This window comes from Antechinus flavipes, chromosome 2 (assembly GCF_016432865.1).
Source record: "Antechinus flavipes isolate AdamAnt ecotype Samford, QLD, Australia chromosome 2, AdamAnt_v2, whole genome shotgun sequence".
Lineage (NCBI taxonomy): Eukaryota > Metazoa > Chordata > Mammalia > Dasyuromorphia > Dasyuridae > Antechinus > Antechinus flavipes.
In genome coordinates, this window is record NC_067399.1 from 135,327,135 (window position 1) to 135,348,821 (window position 21,687).

General features: G+C 44.8%; 2 protein-coding genes across 10 annotated transcripts in view; both read right to left on the bottom strand.

Moving 5' to 3' along the window:
* Positions 1 to 879: 879 nt before the first annotated feature.
* Positions 880 to 8,437, bottom strand: NKX6-3 (NK6 homeobox 3). Its single transcript, XM_051975580.1, has 3 exons — positions 7,894 to 8,437; positions 5,571 to 5,740; positions 880 to 2,721 (listed from the first exon to the last, which is right to left on the bottom strand). The coding sequence occupies exons 1-3, from the start codon at positions 8,270 to 8,272 to the stop codon at positions 2,482 to 2,484; spliced, it is 789 nt and encodes a 262-aa protein (XP_051831540.1). The 5' UTR covers positions 8,273 to 8,437; the 3' UTR covers positions 880 to 2,481.
* Positions 8,438 to 15,386: 6,949 nt separating this feature from the next.
* The window catches only part of ANK1 (ankyrin 1), a 190,909-nt gene continuing 184,608 nt past the window's right edge, over positions 15,387 to 21,687 (bottom strand). For all 9 annotated transcript variants that reach the window (XM_051975584.1, XM_051975582.1, XM_051975589.1 and 6 more), the window contains one exon: positions 15,387 to 15,646. In XM_051975584.1, the coding sequence (XP_051831544.1) occupies positions 15,620 to 15,646 (27 nt within the window). In that variant the 3' untranslated portion in view covers positions 15,387 to 15,619. The remainder of the gene's footprint in view (positions 15,647 to 21,687) is intronic.

Consider the following 21,687-nt stretch of genomic DNA (forward strand, 5'->3'; position numbering starts at 1 on the left):
ACAATGATGGGATTAGGGGCACAGTCAATGCTCCTGTGATCTAAAAAATTCACATAAAATTTTTGATCCTTCCTTTGTACCAGAGAAGGAGTCTGATTTTTTTTCTTTTATGAGGTGCTTAGGTCACCCTATTGTAAAATTGAAAAAAATATATACAATAGTATACATATATTTTCATGCAGTTCTATGTTTCTAAACTTTTTCTGTGTCACCTGCTGGTCTTTGCATGTTGTCTGTAGCCTTTGCAAAATTCCCTAACAATTACTGTTTAATTTCTTATGCAGACCTATGACATATTGAAACTGTGATGGAAAAAGTCACAATGTGGAAGGGATAGCTGAAGACTGGATTGGATTGTACATTTTAAAATTCATTTTGTCCTCTGCCTGCATAAAAATGTCTCTTCTTAAATCCTGTGAAATGTCATCCTTCCATTTTTCTCTGCTTCAGTAAAAGGCAACTAGGTGGTATAGAAATTAAAAGTGATGGACCTACAGTCAGGAAGAGCTGAGTTCAAGTACATATTTAGACACACTCAGTTCAAGCCAAATAAAACTTTGCCTGCCTCAGTTTCCTCCACTATTGTGATAATTAAAATGACTTAATGTTTATAAATCATTTTGAAAAACTTTCAATATATATGTGTGTGTGTGTGTGTGTGTGTGTGTGTGTGTGTGTGTGCATGCTATGGATGTATAAAACCATCCATACTTCCTGATGAAGAGAGATCTCAATAGTTAGCTCACTTGCTTAAGAAGCAAGTTTGTCTTGAAGCAAGGGAACCTTGACAAGTGAGAAGGAGATGAGCAATAAACAGAGCTAATTTTCTACTGTGGAGAAGAATCCTGTCTTTCACAGAAACACATGAGCCATGGAAAATATGCTGGGACTTATTTTTATTCAATTTTCTTCAGAACCATAGGAGATCAGTAAGTGCAATGTTCCTCTTTTCCAGGGCAGCTTCCTTTGTCATTTCTGCCCCAGCTCCATTCTCCCTACCACCCCAAGGGGCTTCTGAGGCTGCTGCCTCACTTCTCCATCTCCTTTGCTCTGCTGTGGCACAAGATTCAGTTAAATTAAAAGTAATCCTTTGTTTTCAGTGGTCTCCTGCATCTCAGAGTTGTAGGTTCGGGACCACACAGAGAAAAGCAAGTGCTCTGAATCCATCAGCCCTCTCCTCACAGCTACAGTCCCCATTCCCCTGCCCATGACAACCTGGAGGAAGGCAGAAGAAGCCAAGGTGGAGCCTGGTTTCCCTTTCCTACTTTGTTCTGCATTGCCTAGTATGAAGTACTCAGTCAGAGGAGAGCTCTGCACTTTCACAGCTTTGTTTCCTGGGTTTTTTGTACATTAGGGAAGTCCAGGTGTGGAGTGAAGAAGTCCGTCCCAAAGAGCATAATGCTTGGGATTTCTTCCACTCACTCCTCCGATTCTTGACCCCATACCACCTGCCATGGCCCTCACCCTAAAGTCTGCCCCCATCTGCAAAACTGTGAAATTTGATGACCAAACAGGTCAGAGATATGAGCAGAAAGGGGAGGGAGGAAAGATCCCATGGGACTTCTGCTTGGCGGTATGTATGACCTTTCAATTTAGATTTTCAACCTTATTCACTTTGCAGCTGTGAGCCTTCTCTTTTCCCTTAATCCTTTTAGAAAGTGCCTGGGTTAGCCACCTGGGGTAAAACAGCCCTAATAGCTATATGACATCCTTGTCTCTCCTCTTCAAGAGGAACTCTGGATGGGAAAGGTGAACAAAGTATATGAGTAAATGCTCAATCTGTTTTTTCCATGACCACAACCTGTTCATTTTCTGATACATCCTCAACCCTGCTGAGCATTTTTGCTTATAAATCAGAGAGGAAAAAGACCTCACTCTTTGGGACATGTCCAAGAAATTAAAGTCAAGGGGTTGTGGAAGGTTTCAATGATTCATTTTGTTTTCCTTCTTTTCCCTTTTCTTCTTTCTCCCTCATGCTTTATGTCTCCTTGCCCTTCTCTCCTTCGGGGTCAAAACTCATTTACACTCACCCATTTCCATGAATCTTCACATTCTCCCTTCAACAGAATGGGAGGTGGGTGTGGGGTGAAGAATAAGGAAGGTGAAAATGATGGAATTGCGATTGGGCTTAAGCCAAGAAAAAATCAGACCCTTCCCACAGGCCCCTTTCTTCATCAGCTTTCAAAGCTCTGTCTATTATCTGGCTTGGCCATGAGATATCAAGCTTGAATTATCAGGTCCATCTCTAGCTGAAACAAGACTGATGTATTTTTAAATGAATGGATTTTTGGTAGACAGTTCATGGGGGTTTTTTGGGTCGCACGTGTACGTGTATGCGTGAATATAGGTGTGTTAAGGGGAAGGGGAGGAGGGTTTGGATTTTTTTTTTTTTTGTGGGGAAGGGGGAGATCTCATAACACAGACTCATGGGGATGATGGGCACTGGATAGGGGATGTTGAGATAGCGGCCAGGAAGCGGCCTCAGACATTATGAGCGCCCAGGCTGAGCACAGAGAAGGCGGCCCTGTGCTTGCGCAGCAGCAGGCGGATCTTCTCGTCGTCTGAGTCAGGATCTAAGGGCTTGTTGTATTCATCATCTTCATTTTCTGAAGCTGTTCGGTCACCGCCTCCGCCTCCACCTCCCGTGGACCTTGTGGTGGAAGATGTCGGCTCCAGGGCACTTTTCTTCCGCCATTTGGTCCTTCGGTTCTGGAACCACACCTACAGTTGGAGATGTATTAAGAGGAGAGGGATGATGGAAGATACACACAGAAGGACAACAGGTTCCCCTCTAAAGCCCCACACTTGGCCGGGTGTGCCCTTCCCGTGGGAAGCATTTCTTATCGTGATCAGATTGGGAGCAAGAACTTCTTGATCAGGGTCCCCTCTTGCTCCTATGGTGCACATGGGCACAGGGAATAACAATATCCTCATGTCAACATGGGCAACAGCCAATGTTAAATTCAGCTTACTGTCCCTCCAGAGGAGGACTTTTCTCTTAAATTCGTAGCTGTTCCTGTCCTTTAGCTTCATACTTAAGACAGAATCACAGAAGCTCTGAGCTGGAAGTGATTTTAAAAGTCATCCAGTTCAACTCAGACCAGATCAGCTGTCTCCTCAGAGACACACCTAACAAGTGATCAGACCCCCAGTGAAGGGGAATCCATTCCCTATGGCCACCTATTTTTTTTTTTTTTGATAACTCTATTTGTTATAAAGTTTTCCCTTCCCAGAACTTATACCAACTTCTCTATTGCTTCAGCAGCTTCTCCCGATGGAGCAGAAAGATTCAATCCTCATTTGGAACAGCTGTCACATTCCTTCCTCCTTCTGACACACCCAAATTTCTTCTCCAGAACAAACATTTTTAGATGTTTCAGTTTGACGTCAGCTTCCTTCTCTTCCTAAGCATTGGTTAAGTTTTTATTGGAGAAACTGGTCTTTCCCCCCTTTAATTTAGATTCACAAAATGTTGGAATTGTAAGGGAACCTAAAGGTTGCCTAGCCTAACTTCCAAGGCTCCTCACCTAGTATTGGCATTTATTCCATTTATATGCCTTTTTTCTATGACTTCTAGATTAGTACGTAAACTCTTTGGGGAACCACTGCTTCACTCATTGTATTTATACTTCCAGAACCTAGGACAGTGCTTGGTACATAAAGATTGTCTAAATACTTGTTGACTGATTGCTTGATTAGTGATAAAACAAAAACTAAACCCAGATCTTCTGCCTGCCATTCACTACCATCTTGTGCTTTCCTATTAGGTACCTCTTCTGCCAAGAAAAGGGTCATATTCTTCCTGAAACTCTTTTGTTCTTTAAGTCCAATGTTCTGGCTACATTTCAGTCATCGCTCCAAACTTTCTCCTGTGATCATTATAGCATAAAGCTCCTCTGGAAATGCCTTACCCAGCTCAGCAAATTGGAGCTGGGTAAGCTATGAAGAGCTGGGGGCCAAAGGGCACAGAGACTGCCAGTCCAGCTTGTACCAAGCTTGGTTATTTTAGGCTGGCGATTATGAGAAGCTTAGCACAATGCCTGGCATCTACTAGGTACTTAATAAATGCTATTTGATTAATATGGAAAGGAAGGATTACACTGAGGGGATATCAAAATGTCAAATGAGTATTTCACATCATGTAGCACTTTGATACAAGAAGAGTAAGATGCATTTAAGGATGACTTTACAATTTTTTGCTTCATAAATAGATCTAAGAATACTTCCAACTTTGTTTTTCTGAAAATACTGCATAATCAGACACACTAAAGAACACAAAGAACAAGGCAGGAACTGAGCTGTATTGGGAAAAGCAGTGGTATCAGATTTAAAAGACTTCAGTTTAAATCCCGGCTCTAAGTATCTGGCAGATTCTGAGTAATCCCTTAAAGATTAAACTCTTAGACTCAGTCTCCTATTCTGTAGAATGAGTCCAATAATACTTCTACCTAATCTCACAAGGTATTGCAGTGATCTGTAAAAACATTTTATAAATTCTCAGGTGCTCTGCAAGTGTCAACTATGATTACATTATTGGTAGATAATGTCCATGAAAAAATGATAATTCACTCATTGATTTGCCTATATACTTTTCAGAGTATCTTTGCAGACTCTCAAGCCTCTTTGAGGTCAGCAATACATATATTAATAGCTTATATTTTATATACCTCTTAAATGTTTATAAAATGTTTCTCACAATAGAGCCAGGGACATGTGTAGTCCAAGTATTATCAATATATTCTCATCAATAAATTGAGGAATACAGTGGCACTGGTCTCACAAAATTGTTCTGGAGATTAAATGAGATAATCATTGATTATTAACCTTTAAGTGTTTAAATACTAATTAAATACATGTGAGATGTTGTCGTTATCTCCATTTTATGGATGAGGGAATTTATCCTCAGTAGAATAAATGGGACTAGAATCTCTGTCTTTTGACTCCTAAGAAAAGATGCCTTCTAGGGCACCACATGGAGCATCTTGAGATTTCTGGATTCATTTGGGGTTGGACCTGAGCAGGTAAGGAGTATGTTAAGTTCAAGAAATGTAGCACTTGCAAGATTTATATTAAGTAAAGCAAATAAGTGACCAGCTTTCTGTCTACTTTCTTTTTTCTTCACCTTAATTCTATAGCTAAGATTTTTTTCCTTCTCCAGGAGTCTAGGGAGTGAGTGTGAGTCTAGGATTCAAATCCTTAATTTCCTGATCTGCTTTTTATAACCTTTGTGACTCCAAGCAAGCTGCTGCCATCTGCTAATTCTTATTTTCCTTATTTCTTTTTTTAAAGGATAGCTTTTTATTTTCAAAATCTATGCAAAGATAGTTTTCAATATTCACCCTTGCAAAACCTATTTTCCTTATTTCTAAAAGAGGAGGAGAAGGATGTCTAAATGATTTCTAAGGTCCCTTCTAGATCTAAAATCCCATGACCTTATTAGAACTAAATAGCCAGGACAGGAGACAGCAGGACTGTCTACCATCTAACTTTTCTTCCTACAGTAATGTCTCATTATCACCAAGACCTTTGGAGTTCAAACCCTGAAGCACAGCAGGCAGATAACAACTCACCTTCACTTGGGACTCTGTCATCCCCAGGGAGTAAGCCAGGCGTGCTCTTTCTGGCCCTGCCAAGTACTTGGTCTGCTCAAAGGTTTTCTCCAGGGCAAAGATCTGATGTCCTGTGAAAGTAGGCCTGGTATGCTTTTTTTTGTGGATGCTGTCACTCAAGGGGTCTGGGGCTAGCAGGAGGGAGAAAGAAGGCAAATAACCGAGTATGGACTGCAGTCCCAGATAACAATTATTGGTAACAATTATTGACTCAAATCTAAACTATCCTTGAGATGCTAAATCTCCCAAAGGGTTTCTCTCAAGGAAGACATCAATACCCCATAAATAATGCCCTCTCCCAAAGAGATAATGCAACATAGAGCCCTCCTCTTAAGCCCCACTTTTGACAGAGTGTGCCCTTCCTTAGGGCAGCATTTCCTGTCATATGCAGAGGACCAAACTAGTACCAAGAACTTCCTGATCAGAGCTCTCTTCATGATAACATGGCAGGCTTGGTTATGGGAATGGGGATTGTCATAATAGCATCATGTCAACATCATTTCTAGGCCATAGAACAGTGGATTCTCATATCCCAAATCCATCAAAAATTGAGATGAACCCAGAGAAGAAGTGACTAACAATAAAGAGTCACCTTATCATAAACACATGGAAGATCCATATCTACAACTTGTTGATTGGGGCCAGTCTGGGAAATATAAATCAAGAAAAGCTGGAGAGGTTCTATTGAATCTTTTTCCCAAGGGGCTTGCTGGGGTTCACTGACCAGGCTGGCCTGACCCTGAATATTTCTTATAGGGAGAGAAGCTAAAGGCTGGAAACTCTGCAGGATTTATATTGAGCCAAGTAAGCAGGTATCCAATTTTGTGCCCATTTCACTCTTTCTTTGCTCTAATTCTGCAATGGAGACTCTTTTGATGCCTCCCTTCCAGGATGGTGGAACATTTGGAATTAAAACTGCCCTAGCAGTCAGTGGAGGGAGAGAGGTTTGATGATGGCAAAAGGATCCTGCCATAGTTCAAGTGTGGGGATTAAGATTCAAAAAAGACTTTCTCTAAATAGAAAAGCAAGGGAGAAAGTGAAGTGGGGTAGGGGGGAAAGAGAGAGAGAGAGAGAGAGAGAGAGAGAGAGAGAGAGAGAGAGAGAGAGAGAGAGACAAAAACAGAAACAGAGACAGAGAAGAGAGAGAGACAGAGACAGAGAGACCGAGGCAGAGAAGAGAGAGAGAAGAGAGACAGAGACAGAAAGACAGGGACAGAGAAAGACAGGGTAGAGAGAGAGAGAGAGAGAGACAGGGACAGAGAGAACTGAGAAACTGAATGTTGTCTCTTGCTTTGGATTCAGAACAAAGAGGTCTTTCGACGAGTATCTGAGTAAATTTCTGACCATAAGCTGGCTCTACTAGAACTGAAGTAGTGACAGAGGGCAGACAGGAAATGGGAGGAGTCCTGGGATTCCAACTGGCTGATATTACATCCTCCCTTCCCTTCCTTTCCCTGATCCGGATATAGCGCCATGGGTCACAGACCTACCCTCAGAAAGGCCCTGCCCTCTCTCCCTGTCCTCAACCTCTTCCAGTTCTTTTAGCCACAGGCTTTAATGAAGGGGCATCTTACTGTGATCCAAACTGAATCTGAACCCAAGGAAAACCTGCCTTCAGGTCAAAGCCATGCCCATGACTCCGGGCTCTGGCTCAGCTGCTGCTTCAGAGTTGGGGCTACCTCTTCATTCCTAGCTTTATTTCAGTAGATGGTAGGGGAAAAAAAAAAAAAAAAAAAACATTTCCCCATTTTCATTAAGTCAGAGAGACAGGGAATGCTTAGGAAGTGGAGGTATCATAGTATGGAAACTTAAGTGAGAGGAAGACTCCTAGTATGGAAACTTGATAGGAAGACTCTGAGGGGACCGAGTACTGGCCACAATCTGGAGACAAGAATGGCTATCTGGATGCAGGATATAGATGGTGGAAGATGAAGAAAGGCTGACCTGGAATAGAACTGAAGTGATGAGTTCCTCAAGTATGGCCCTAGAAGATCTTGCCAAGTGAGGTCCTAAGCTCACCAGACACTAGGACTCCAAGAGACAAAGTAATTTAAGTGGTATATGAATAAAGATATGTTGTAGAGGAATTAAGAGAAAAAGGCTGGAGAAGAGCAGAGCTAAGGGTTCAAGTGTTTCCCTACATAGGTTTACTAAACGGCAGCCCACTTGACTATGTCTGTATTCCAGAAGTTTCCCTTTTTATTAGGTCTTCCTCCCTCCCCATTCAGGGACTCAGTCCTATTCCCTGGAGAGGCTGGGTGGGGAAAGCAAATCAAGTACTCACTATTATTGCACTGTCGTCCTCTCCAATCCTGCCCAGGGTCTGCCCAGCAATTTCTGCTTCTAGATGGATACTCATTCCCGGACTTGGAAAAATTCCCCACCTGGGGACCGTAGTAGACACCCTGGGAACCGAGTCCACCAAAACCAGCCACATGGGGATAGCCTGAGAGAAGGCTGCTGTTTGGAGTTGCCACTGGCCTGCTGAGGATATCTGTAATCCCATGGGGGGTCCCGGCAGCCAGCTGGGTACCCAGCCCTGGGGGGCTGAGCTTGTAGAAAGAATTCTGCACTGAATACTGGCACATAGGTGCCTTCATCTCAGAGAACTGGGCTAGCGGCGTGTTGTTCAGCAAGAAGGTCCCTTGTAGGTTGGATTCCATGATCTGCTGCTCCCTCTCCCCAAAGCTGGGGAGAGGAGAGGTTGGGGGGGGATTCCCTTGGAGTCCAAACACCCAGCCTCTACAATTCTAGCTTCTGGGCTCCTGGCCGAGATCCCATAGCAGGTCTGCAAGGTATGCGCCAACAGCGTAGCCCACGGCCTCCCCGTCAATCCCCCCCGACCCAACCCAATCTGAGCATCCGGCCCCCACCCTCAGCCCTCACCCACTGCGGCTAGTAGAGGGCGCTGGGCACCCACGTCAGCCGCTTGGAACCGAGTTTGTCCCACCGAGTGGGTGAAAGGTCTATCCAATGTGGCCCCTGCCCAGGTCTCCAGCTCCTGGCTGGAGGCTAGACAGTACTCCTGGCTCCCGTAGGCAGCTGCTTCCCACTCCTCAGCTCAAACCATTCTTCTGTCTTTGAGCCAGGGGTCCCTCCATGAGAAGTTTTAACTTCAGAAGAAAAAACATTTCCCTGATAAAGATATGGCCTATTAGAATACAGGGCCAAGACTGGCTGAGCCGGAGGAACTGTGTTGCCATTGGCTGGAGCCCCAGACCGGCCTCATATTGGCTTCTCCTGGACAAATTGCACTTTGAAAGATTGACTGTAAAATCAGCGTGTGCACGGGAGCGCATGTGTGCATGTGTGTGTGTGAGTTCATTAGCTCGGCAGGTCTTGAAGCTCACAGTTCATCTTCGGAGGCAGCCCCTCCCCCAGCCCCTGGCCACATCCCCAGTGGCTCTGAGAAGGTGACACTAAGGGCCTCCTCCAGGACTTGTGGGGCACTCTGGGATGTGAAACAGGAAGAGGTCACCGTGACCAAACCGCTCGAGGGACCCGCTCACCTGAGCCAGAGCTGTCTGGGGCCGAGGGTTCTGCCTGAATTTGCTATATCTCTCCTCTCATTGGCTCTCTCCCTTAGGGTCACCCATCCCTGCCAGCCAGACACTTTCCTCAGATGCTCAGGGACTTGCCCATCATGAGAGTGCCCCAAGTTCTCACAACCTCCCTGGGGGCAGAGCAGCTCTGAATTCCTATTCTATCAGGCTGACCCTGAATATAGTTCCAGGTGCTTCTTCCCCTTCTCCCTGACATGACTACAAGAAGAGGTAATGGACCTTGGGAGCCTGAGTGCTTGGAGCTGGGAGGTGGGTGATTGCAGGTGACAGAGGGAATCTACAGGCAATTTTATATCCGGGTCCTCAGGACACATACCTGAAAGGGATTTGGATTCCTATTTGATGCGAAGGATGACAGGCAAGTCCAAGGTGTGTTTATGTTTGTATATGTGCTACTTTTATTTAAATGCTCTGTAGTTCCAAGAAACCCTCGACTTTTGGCGTATTTGTTGGCTTTAAAGCAATCATTAATTAGCTAATAGAGCAATGAGGATTTGATGACTTGCTCAGGATCCCTGAGAAATCACCCATAGAGCTGGTATGTAGAATCCCAGAGTTGGAAGCGACCTCTAACACAGAATCTCTTTTTTGAAGTCTCTGGACACATATAGATAGATTTAGCCTCGACTGAAAGCCTCCCTTGATAGAGAAGTCACTACCTCCCGAGGCAACTTAATCTACTTTCAAACATTTGTAATTGTTAAGATGGGATTGCTAGGTAGCATTGTGGCTAGAGTACCTAGTCTGGAGTCAGAAAAACTTGAGTTCAAATGTGGCCTCAGACACTTACTATGTGACCCTGGGCAAGTCATTTAATTCTATTTGCCTCAGTTTCCTCAATTGTAAAATGAGCTGGAGAAGGAAAGGGCAAACCACTGCAGGACCTTTGGCAAGAAAACCTCAATGGGGTCATGAAGAATTGAACATAACTGAATAACAGAAACAAATTGTTAGGGTAAGGAATTTTCCTTTAACAAATTGAGTGCCTTTTTGTGCCTGTTGTTCAGTTCTGCTCTTGAAGCCCAGGTGGAATAATTCCATCCCTAGGAAGATAGAATTAGTTTCCTAACTCTTACACATTTCAATGTACAATTGCATACAGATTTAAAGTGATATTATTTGGAGGGTGAGTAGTTCTGCTTCTTTGATGTGTTTTCTGAAAAGTAGAAAGCAATACTCAGGAGTAGAATGCATGCTGGCCTTAGAATCTGAAGTGCATTTTAATTCAATTAAGTGGCCTTTAGGCAAGTCACATTTCTGAGTTGAAGGCTCCTTACCAAAAAAATTGAGTATATTATTACTTGCCTTATTCTCCTCATATGGCTGTTACAAGTAGCAAATGAGATAATAGATGTGAAAGGTCTTTGTAAATAGCAAAGTATGCTATACTTGTAAATAAGATATTATTGTTGAGAACATTTGAAGGAAGACCATCCCAATACTTGCAAATGTGCTTTTCAACATAACTATTTAATCCTTTCCTTCCCTTTTCTTCCTCCCTCCTTCCCTTTTTCCCTCCTTCCCTTCCTTCCTTCCCTTCCTTCCTTTCCTTCCTTCCTTCCTTCCTTCCTTCCTTCCTTCCTTCTTCCTTCCTTCCTTCCTTCCTTCCTCCTTCCTTCCTTCCTTCCTTCCTTCCTTCCTTCCTTCCTTCCTTCCTTCCTTCTTCCTTCCTTCCTTCCTTCCTTCCTTCCTTCCTTCCTTCCTTCCTTCCTTCCTTCCTTCCTTCCTTCCTCCTTCCTTCCTTCCTTCCTTCCTTCCTTCCTTCCTTCCTTCCTTCCTTCCTTCCTTCTTCTCTTCCTTCCTTCCTTCCTTCCTTCCTTCCTTCCTTCCTTCCTTCCTTCCTTCCTTTTTTCCTTCCTTCCTTCCTTTCTTCTTTCCTCCCTCCCTCCTTCCCTTCCCTCCTTCCTCCCTTTCTCCCTCCCTTCCTTTTCTTTCTTCTTTCCTTTCTTCATCACTGAAGTGTTGCCCAGAGGCAGGGAAATGAGCAGGATGACCTCTGAAGGTCTCCATGAATAACTTGGCCAATACAAGTGGATAGAAAACATGAGTAGATTGCCCCCTACTGGTTTAGCTTATAAAGAAGACCAATTATAAATAATTTAATGCTTTTTGGGGAATGTAGAATTATGTCCTTATGGGTAAGATGAATACAGAGGTCAAAGTGCCTACGTAGCCCATTTAAATCCAGGGGCTCTTCACTTGTGCTGTTGTCACAGTCTCCTCTTGCAGTCTATTGAAATCTATGTCTGGACTTCTCGTAATCATGTTTTTAAATGTATAAACTAAAATACTAGGATTACAAAGGAAAATAATGACATTAAACTCATTATCAAATATGTATTTTTTGAGTTAATGGACTGCAGTGGTGAATCTTCTATATGGTATAATTCTGCCAGCCCCACTTTCCTTATTTTCAGATTGTTTCTGTCAGAACTTCCCCTCTCTTCCTTTCTTCTTCCTTGCCCCTCAGGTCATAAACTATATGCCACCTTTATTTAGATGGAATCTACTTCCTAGCCTTATAGATATTCTCTCTCTCTCTCTCTCTCTCTCTCTCTCTCTCCTTTCTCTTCTTCTTCTCTCTCTCTCTCTCTCTCTCTCCTTTCTCTTCTCCTCTCTCTTCTTCTCTCTCTCTCTCTCTCTCTCTCTCTCTCTCTCTCTCTCTCCTTTCTCTTCTTCTCTCTCTCTCTCTCTCTCTCTCTCTCTCCTTTCTCTTCTCCTCTCTCTCTCTCTCTCTCTCTTTTTCTCTCTCTCTCCTTTCTCTTCTCCTCTCTCTCTCTCTCTCTCTCTCTCTCTCTCTCTCTCTCTCTCTCTCTCTCTCTCTCTCTCTCTCTCTCTCTCCTTTCTCTTCTCCTCTCTCTCTCTCTCCCTTTTCCTTCAGTCCCTGCCCAGAGAACTCTTTCAGGCTTTTTGGGGGCAAGACTTCACAGGCTATTTTCAGAAATGTGCAGCCTCCTTAAATCTCTGCCGTGTCTCTCTGAGCTCAGCTTTTTTTCCCCTCAGGCCTTTTTCAACCCAGTTTTTGTCCTCCCCACCCCCATTCTTCCTCCCTACTTCTCGGCTCCCCCCAAAGACAGACTGAGCCATTGTCTATGTGTTCATTTCTTTATTAATTTTGACATCTGTTCAGCTGGTGTAGGGGAGAATGATTTATACATTTGGAAGGGGAAGGGAAGAACTTGGGAAAGGAACTCTCTCCAGGTAACAGAGCATGTGGAAAGAGAGAGTCCAGAAAAAAGGTTTTGTTTTCATAACAATTTAAAAAAGAAAGAGGAGATAAAGGTTAATTTCAAAACTTCTAAAAAGCGTCTAGTGCGCAGACTGCAGCATTCTCTAGGTATCACATTGGGACCCCAAATTCTTCCTCTAACAGCTCCTACTAGCAATTGGAGCACAAAGCAATGTCACCCAAGGGGTCCTGGAGCCGGTACGGGCTAAAGCAGCCATGCCGACGGGGTATAAGATGCCAAAGCATGGACCAGTGCTTTTAAACCCACACAAGACTCTATGGAGATGCTATTGGTTTCAGCTGCATCAGCAATTCTAGGGAGATTATGGTACAGAAAAAGAGATACTATAGGTGTTCTGGGTGCCGTACAGCTGCACATTCTCTGCTAGTGCCATTTATCTCTGGGACGATTAACCCTGGAGCCTGTTTCCCCTTGTGTCCTCTCTGAATTGATCACTAGAGACGAACGTCCTTCTCTTTCTTTCCTCTGTCCCTCACAGCAGAAAGGGTAGGTCAGGTGCAGGAGCTGGACACAGCCCAGGCCTGTGGGCGGGTGCGTCCCATCCCCCCCACACCACCTGCTGGGAGCTGGGAGTCCCTCCTCAGGCCAACCAACGTCAGTCCCACTCCACGGGGCTGGGGAAAGGACAGTTGGCTTTGGGATCTGTTTGCTTTGATGCTAGGCAGTGTTTACTAATAAAAGTACCAAAGAATTAGACATGGGATAATGCAAATTTCTTCAAGACAAAGCCAGGGTATCTTTTCTGGACCCCCTTGCCTTTTTCCACTCTATAGTCACAGATGAGACTACATATGGGCGCTCCCCACAAAAGGGGAGGATAGTAGCCAAACTGTTCTACTTAAAAACAAAAAGTAGGCAAATGTGTTATATTCTAAAATATGCCGACTAGGGATGGGGGGCAGGGGGTCAACACCGAAAGAAGCCAAAGGGGCCTTTCCTCAGACCACCCTGGTCAAACTGAGAACATCAGATTTAGCCCCCACCCCTCAAAAACAAAAACAATTAAAAAACCAAAAAAACAAAAACCCTACCATCGGCCACTGGATCCTTTATAGAGCTCAGAAAGCAGCAACTCTGGGGTCATCTGACTGTTGGAAAGTGCTTTTTCTAAACCTTAAAACCTTAGAAATGTGAGCTGCTACTATTACTATTGTTATCTAGCCTGCAGGGGTCAAGGTCAGATCAGAAGCCGTGCAAGAACAAAGCCAGCCTGGCTTGGGAGGTTCCAGTCCCACGAGTGCTGGGATGCCGGCTAGGGCGGCCAGAGCCTAATGCGGGCAGAGGGGCTGGGGGCCTGGGAAGGGGAAGGAGACATATTAGCTGCCTGGAATCATCAATCGTACTGGCAGCAGCACCTTCTTTTCTCAGGTCAGTGAATGTTTATAATTGGTCATTGGGGCTGGTCTTGGACCCCCGGGGTCTCTGCTGTGAAGAGAGAAGGGGCACTGTGCTACTCGGAAGGTTTTGATGCATCTCATAGAAATCTCAGAAGGGCCACAGGGGCAAGAAGATGCTCTGGGCATCTGGAAGAGCGGGACAAGGACACCCTCCCTGGCCCTGGATGCCGCCTGCACTGCCCTGCTGGGAGGGAGAGGGGGAGGACGTGGGGATTGTGCTGATTTCAGCCTCTGGAGGAGGCTCGGCTGTAATTACCTTAAGGCTCTTCACTGATGGTACCCAGGCATGGAACCCTTGTCTGTTGCCTTCCTGCCCCGGACCAAAGCCCAGCCAGATGCTACCTAGGGGCTGGGCCAGGTCTTCCCCCCTTGGAATGCCTCAGTTTCCCACCTGCTCAGTCTCCTCTGCTGCTCCGTCTCAGCCCGGGGCCCCCCCTTACAACTCGAGTCCTTCTACGTCAGGGAAAGGGACTTGGCCCCCGTCAGAGCCAGCCCTGCCCGCTGCCTGTGACCCACGCCCCCTGCCTGGCGCCCAGAGCCCAGTACCTGCTTCCACGCCTCCCTACTCAACCTGCAAGGCATGCGGAAGTAAGAGCACCAAGTACTGCTCTGGGGGACTTTTGGTGTTTCGCTGACTTCTAAGAACTTGCGGATACATTCACTATAGCTACTCCTCTTCCACAGAGAGAACTGGCTGTGGCTCCCTGGCCCGCAGCCTGAAGAAGCCCTCAGGAGCTGGGCTCTTAGTGCTTTGTACATACCGCTAAAGTGTTTCTATTGGTTTGCATAGTATTTATTATTGTTATTATTATTATTTTTCATATACACAAGGCTGATTACTGTACAGTTTACACTTTGAACACAAACTATGAGATAAGTGCTTGAAGAAATAGAAAACCTCTTCTCTATAGAACATGCTGGTGCAGTCCTGGGGCAGCCACCTGTCTGAGTCACCTACTGAGAAAGGAATCCCTATCAGGTGGGGTATTGCCTCCTTTTGAACCCTGTGGCTACGCGGGGGATTCTCTTCTCCTGAGCCCCCGACTCTTAACAACCCCAAACACACTAAAGATCATTGTTTTCCATTTGAGAGATGATAAAAACAGGAGAGAGACAACATAAAAAAATTATCCAGTTTATCCACAGGAGATTACTATACAGCCTCAGACTTCACAGTAAAAATCTCTGTGTGTATGTATATATTGCAGGTGAAGAGGTGTCCATATGTCGATGTGTATCCTGTATGTCAAGGAGAGTAATGCTGAGAGGAGGACGTGATCATAACAGGTGGGTGTCTGTCAATGGAAAGCTGAGTACGAACAGGTAAATGAGAATAAAGGGACTGGGGGTTCAAGCTGATTTCATGTATATGTTGGGTTTTTTTTCCTGGTTGAAATCCAGATGGATTTCTTATCGATGACGTTGGGGTAGGGGAAAACAAACCCTGCCCCACAGAAGGGAAAAATCAAAATGACTTTTAAAAATACCACCCCTAGCCACAACTGAGCCCTTGTCCCCTTCTCTCTCTCTCTCTCTCTCTCTCTCTCTCTCTCTCTCTCTCTCTCTCTCTCTCTCTCTCTGTGCTCTTGTGTCCTGGTTTCCATCAGAGGTCCGTTGCCAGAGACAGGATTGAGGACTGTAGGTCATGCGTCTACAGCCAGTCGTTCATGCGAATAGGACAGTTAAAGGAAATCTCTTACAGAAATCATGCCGTTAGCCTATAGAAACATGTACAGCCGGCTTTGCTGCCCTCCACGCATGGGGCTCTCCTCCAGTGTGCAGGGCAAATTGTGTGGAGTTCAGTGGTTGGGTGTTGAGGTGTGATCCTGAGGGAAAGAAAGAGAGAGGAAAGGTGTCTTCATGTGCTTGAATGATTGGGGGGAAGTTCTAGTCTTTGTGCTTAAGTTGGGAAACCAATTCCATTCTCACCTCCCCAACTCTCAACCCCCTGCCAATGTTTTAATCTCTCTCCTCGGGGAAGACAAGATGAAAGAGAATGGGATACAGTCTGGAGACTAGACAATCATCAGTATAGAGAAGGAGGCAATACACATTTTTGGTGACCGAGTTAAACTAAAACTTTTGTTTCTTTGTGCAAGAAATGTAGGGCAGGTACTCAAGTCTTTCAAATGGGATCAAGGAAGATACTCACCACATGCTCTTACTATCCAGAGCAACCAGAACTTCCGGACCCAACAAGGTTCTGTCATCTAGACACACTATGTTTCTATGCTAAGAAAAATTCTTTGAGTGTGGTTGTGGGGGTCTCAATGACAACTTTAAAGTGAGAAAAATTAGGAGTGTGTGTGAGAGGTTTGAAGGCAGGGCCCTTGTTTTGTTTTGTTTTTCCTTTTGGGAGGTATCCCCAGTGCTTAGCACAGTGCCTGTCACCCAAATGTTTAATAAATATTGACTTATACATAAATAACGGCTTACTAAATGCTTACTGATTTTATGTGCCGTGCTGGTGAACACTTCCCTTGTCTGCTAACTCCTTAGCTTTCCTACCAAATATTGACCATTTGTTCCCCACCCCTCTCCACAAATTCCTTTTTCAGCATGCATTTGTCCATTCCGGTTTCAACCTCCATAGTCGCTCCCCAGATGTCTCTAGTAACCATTGGCTTCTGTTGGTTTCTCCCTGGACTGCTTCTGTCTTCTAATACTTCTTCCTTATCATCCCCAGTTTAATCCCTTCTCCCTATGCTGCATAGAAAAGTGCACTGTTTTGGTAAAAAGGAAGAGCTTTAAGATGAGGATGAGAGGCATCCTGGTGTGGTAGTGATCACTTTGGTCTCAGAGTTACAAAAACCTAGGTTCAATCCAATACCTGATATTAGGCAAACAACCTCTCAGTGCTTTGGGCAGATATAATTTGTGAAAAAAGTTGCCAACCTTCATTGGTAAAATTGGGAGCAACCTACATGATGAAATTTCATGTCTAGTTTTTTTTATATGTTTTTTCTTTAATGAGACTAAAAAAGTGATTTTCCACTATACATGAACTCTTTAGCTTCTACATGCAAAGCCCTTTCTAATCTGGATCCATTCTACTTTATCTCACACTAGAGACCACTGTGGGATAGTGAAATAGGATCGTGAAATAAGCACTTAATGGTTTTTTTTTTTTCCTTTTCCTTTTCTCTCCTCTTCATTTATTCAAATCCTGTACTTTCTTCAAGGCCCATTTTGAGACTCACTTCTTTCATGAGGCCTCGTTGACTCAAGTTCACATTTGTATTTTCTGATTTTAAACTCCTATACTACTTAAAATTTCTCTAAGAAACATATCACGCAGTGAAAAGCCCACTAGATTTGGCATCAGAAGATTAGGTTTAAATCACATTTAAATGCTATTTATTCTGAGAATTTGCTCATCACTCAGCCTCTCACCTCTCCATACCTCTGTTTCCTCATCTTAAAAAGAGGATAATAATTCTTGTCCAATTACCTCATAGGACTATTGTAAGAAAAAATGTTTTTTTAAGAAAAAAGAGGCTAGAGAAATGTGAGATTATTATTGTCTTAACACATTTCTGGCATTATCTTATATATATAAATTTTGTGTGTGTATGTTTTCTTTCCTTGATTAGCCATAAGATTCTTAAGGACAGAAACAAAGAAACGTTCCTTTTTATCTCTAGTAATCACATAGCAGATATTTAGTGAATTCTAAATTTAAAAAAATATTGAATCTCAGAAATCATTCCAACTCAGAACTTTAGAAAAGTAGATTTGATGGGAGACATGGGATAGGAGGGAGAAAAAAAGGAGAAGCTAATATTTATACAGTGCCAGGTACTATACTAAGTGATTTTTACACTTACAAAAAAATTTTTTTTTTTGATCTTCACAACAACTCAGGGAAGTAATATGTTTATTCTCATTTCACAAGGGAAGAAATTGAGGAAGACAAGTTAAGTGACTTGCCCAGGTTCACACAGCTTGTGTGTGTTTGAGGCCGTATTTGAATTCAGGACTTTCTTTCTGATTCCAGGCCCAGCACTCTATCCACTGTGCCTCAATCATCTCACTACTTAATCAACTCTTGGCACAGACTTGGGTTTTTTTTTTATGCTATGGAGTCAGGGATTCAAATCTAGCCTCAGACGCTTACTAGTTACTTAATACCCTATTTGCTTCATCTGTAAAATGGGGAGAAGAAAATGGCAAACCACTTCAGTATCTTTGCCAAGGAAACTGCACGGAAATTGCTTGGGTTCAGAGAGAGTCAGACATGACTGAACAACAATCATATCCATGAGGAAACTCAGCCCTTAGATAGGAAGTGACTTTGAGCCACAGAACGTTGGAGCCAGAAGGGACCAGGAGGATGACCTCGTCCAGCCCCTCCTTTTATGCATGAGATTGTTACGTGAAGTCCACAGTGACTTGTGTAAGGTCACACATCAAATCAGGGGCAGAAGCAAGCCTAGTACCCAGGTCCCCTGCCTCCACAGCGCACCTCTTGTCCTGTAACTAAGGAGAAGGCCTCCCTTGGATTATCCTATGACATTTTTTTCACCTCTATCCCAAAGTGCCACCTGTAAGAGCTCACAGGTCTACTAACAGTACCCATTGTTGATCTCAGTGTAAGGTAATTATGGGGAGAGGTTTGTCTCTCCAGGACCCTCCTCCTCTGCACTCTCTCCTCAGCTGCCCCCCACCTTGCATCTCCCCACCTCCAGTCAGAAAATCAATTTGTTGCTAAGTTGGGACTGACTCTCCATGGCCCTATTTAGGTTTTCTTGGCAAAGATACTGGAGTGTTTTGCCTTCTCCAGCTCGTTTTACAGATGAGGAAATTGAGGCAAACAAGGTAAAGTGACTTTCCCAGGAAGTATCTGAGATTATATTTGAACTCCAGTCTCCTGACTCCAGTCTCATGCTCCTTCTGCACTACCTAGCTGCCCTCAAAAATCAAATTAAAGTGGTTCAAATCTTGCATTTCAGGCAGTTTCCATGCCTGAAATCCTCTCCTTCCTCATCTCTACCTCCTGACTTCCTGTACTTCCCAACTGAAATCCCAACTTTTATAGAAAGCCTTTTCTAAACAACTAATTCTAATCCCTTTCTTCTGTTAATTTTACGCTGTTTAGCCTGTATGTAGCTTTTTTAAAGAGTTGTTTGCATGTTGTCTCTCCTGTTAGATTGTAAGCTCTTTGAGGGCAAAGACTACTTTTTGCCTCTTTTTGTATTCCTGGAATTTGGCACAATGTCTGGTATATAGTAGGCTCATTGGTCCTTTCTCCATACATCCATAGACTGCCTCTAATTCATATTTTGAGGGCTACCTAGTATAACCACAGTATGATATTGGGGGAAAATGCCCCCTCCCCACTAGATTTTGAGCCATAAAAGCCAAATGCAAATCCTGACTCTGATATTTTACTTTCTGTGTGACATACATGTGTCCACACATGCATATGTGTCTAGACATACATGTATATAAGCACGTGTACACACATATGAGTATGTTGTGTTGCACACACATGTGTGTCTCTGTGAACACACACGTAGATATGCGCCTATGTGCACGCACACAGCACACATATGTACATACATACATGTACACACGTATGTACAGGTGCATGTGTGTATGAGCAGAAAGCATGAGATGACCTAGCTATATATATGGGTATCTTGCGCATGCATATACACATTGCATGCATACATGAATATGTGTATATATGTGTGTATTCACATACATGTGTATGTATATGTGCATGCACACACATCTATAATCAGAAGGCATTAGATGACCTAGCTATAGATATGTATCTATGTGCATGTATATATGCATTGCATAAAAAATGTATATATGTGTATGTATGGACATTCACACACATGTGTCTATGTATGCATACATATGCACATGTGTATGAACAGAAGGCATGAGATGATCTATCTGTATGTATCTATGTGCATGTACATATTCATTGCATAATACATGTACATGTATGGGTATATAGGCATGTGTATCTACACACACGTGTATATGTATGTATGTGAAGATGCACACATGTGTATGATCAGAAGGCATGATATGATGTGTGTATCTATGTGATGCACACATGCATCACACACGTGTGCATCTACATACATGTGTATATGTGTACATTGCACACATGTGTATGAACAGAAGTCATGAGGTGTGCGTATCTATGCAATGCACATGTATATATGTGTCCGCATACATGTGAATGAACAGAAGTCATGATATGGCCTAGCTGACTGTGAACATACCTATGATCCCATGACCACACAGTCTGGGTAGCCCCTTTCATCTCTAAACTGTATGTTCTTAACTAATTGTTTGTCAGTGGAAATAACATTGAGAGAAGAATTAAAGAAGACTCTATGAGTGTCTCAGGAGAAAGCGTGGCCGCCATCATTGTCCTCATGGCCATGATCGGTCAGTGGCTGCATCGCCATCAGAGTCACGAAGTTAGAGGACCGAAAGCTGGACTCAACCTTCAGGATCATCTGGCTGGGCTCTAGGATAATGGAGTGAGCCGAGGGTGGGATTGGAAGGCTGGAAGTCCTGAGTTCAGATCCTGCCTCAGTCACTTACTAGCTGTTGACACAAATCTGGGCAAATCATTTCACCTCCCATAGAAAGTTTCTTCCTCTGTAAAGTGGGAATAATAACAGGGCTGTTGTGAGGAGGACATGGGATAACATATGGCAACCCTTAAAGCCCGAGCTAGAGCTAGCACTCCTGTTCTCCTGCTCCCAGCCACCATCCTCCTCCTCCATCCTTTCACCGGAGAGGGCCTGCCCTCTGCTGTTGCAGATCAGAACCTCCTCCTTCCTTGTAGGCTGGGGTTAAAATACCCTTCTGAGCTCTTCCCGGCTCCCAGGCTTCAGCTTCCAGACAGGCAGGCCCAGCAGGTCCCTTAGAATTCAGCCTGTGATGGTGCAGCTTTCAAGAACTCAGGGTCAAGGCCAGCCTGGGTGGGCACTAGGGGGAGCTTTATTGGAAGATGCTTCTCCAGGACTAGGGCCCCTCTCTGAGCTTCGGGTGCCTGAGCTTGTCACTGTGCCCTGAGGACACACCCCCCCCCTCCTCTCCACCCCCCCCCAGGTGAAATCAGCCTTTCACAGCCCTGTGGTCATGGCGCCAGCGGAGCTGTCGCCCCATCCACTGTGGCGTGGGATCGGGCAGCGAAGTCACCGCCTGCCCCGCTGAGTCCTCCCTGCCCCGCTGAGTCCTCCCTGCCCTGCTGAGTCCTCCCTGCCCTGCTGAGTCCTCCCTGCCCTGTGGAGTCCTCCCTGCCCCGCGTAGTCCTCCCTAACCCGCTGAATCCTCCTTGCCCTGCTGAGTCCTCCCTGCCCCGCTGAGTCCTTCCTGCCCCGCTGAGTCCTCCCTGCCCCGTGGAGTCCTCCTTACCCCGCGGAGTCCTCCCTAACCCGCTGAGTCCTCCCTGCCCCGCTGAGTCCTTCCTGCCCCTCTGAGTCCTCCCTGCCCCGCTGAGTCCTCCCTGCCCCACTGAGTCCTCCCTGCCCCACGGAGTCCTCCCTGCCCCGCTGAGTCCTTCCTGTCCCGCTGAGTCCTCCCTGCCCCGCTGAGTCCTTCCTGTCCCGCTGAGTCCTCCCTGCCCGAGCAGCTGCGGGGGGCCACCCTGAGGACAGTGGGTTATCTGCTTAGAAGTGTAGCTCAGACTCTGTTCATCTGAATTCCATTATTGCAAGGAGGAGAAGAAGGGAGCCCTAGAGAGGCTTAAGACAACGAGGCCCAAGGCTAGTGTCGGGTACCTCCGGGGAATCTCTATTTGTCACCAGTAGGAAGGAAGAAAACAAACGTTGCCCAAATACCTACCATGGGTTAGTGCTGTGCTAAGAGCTTCATCAATACCCACTCATTT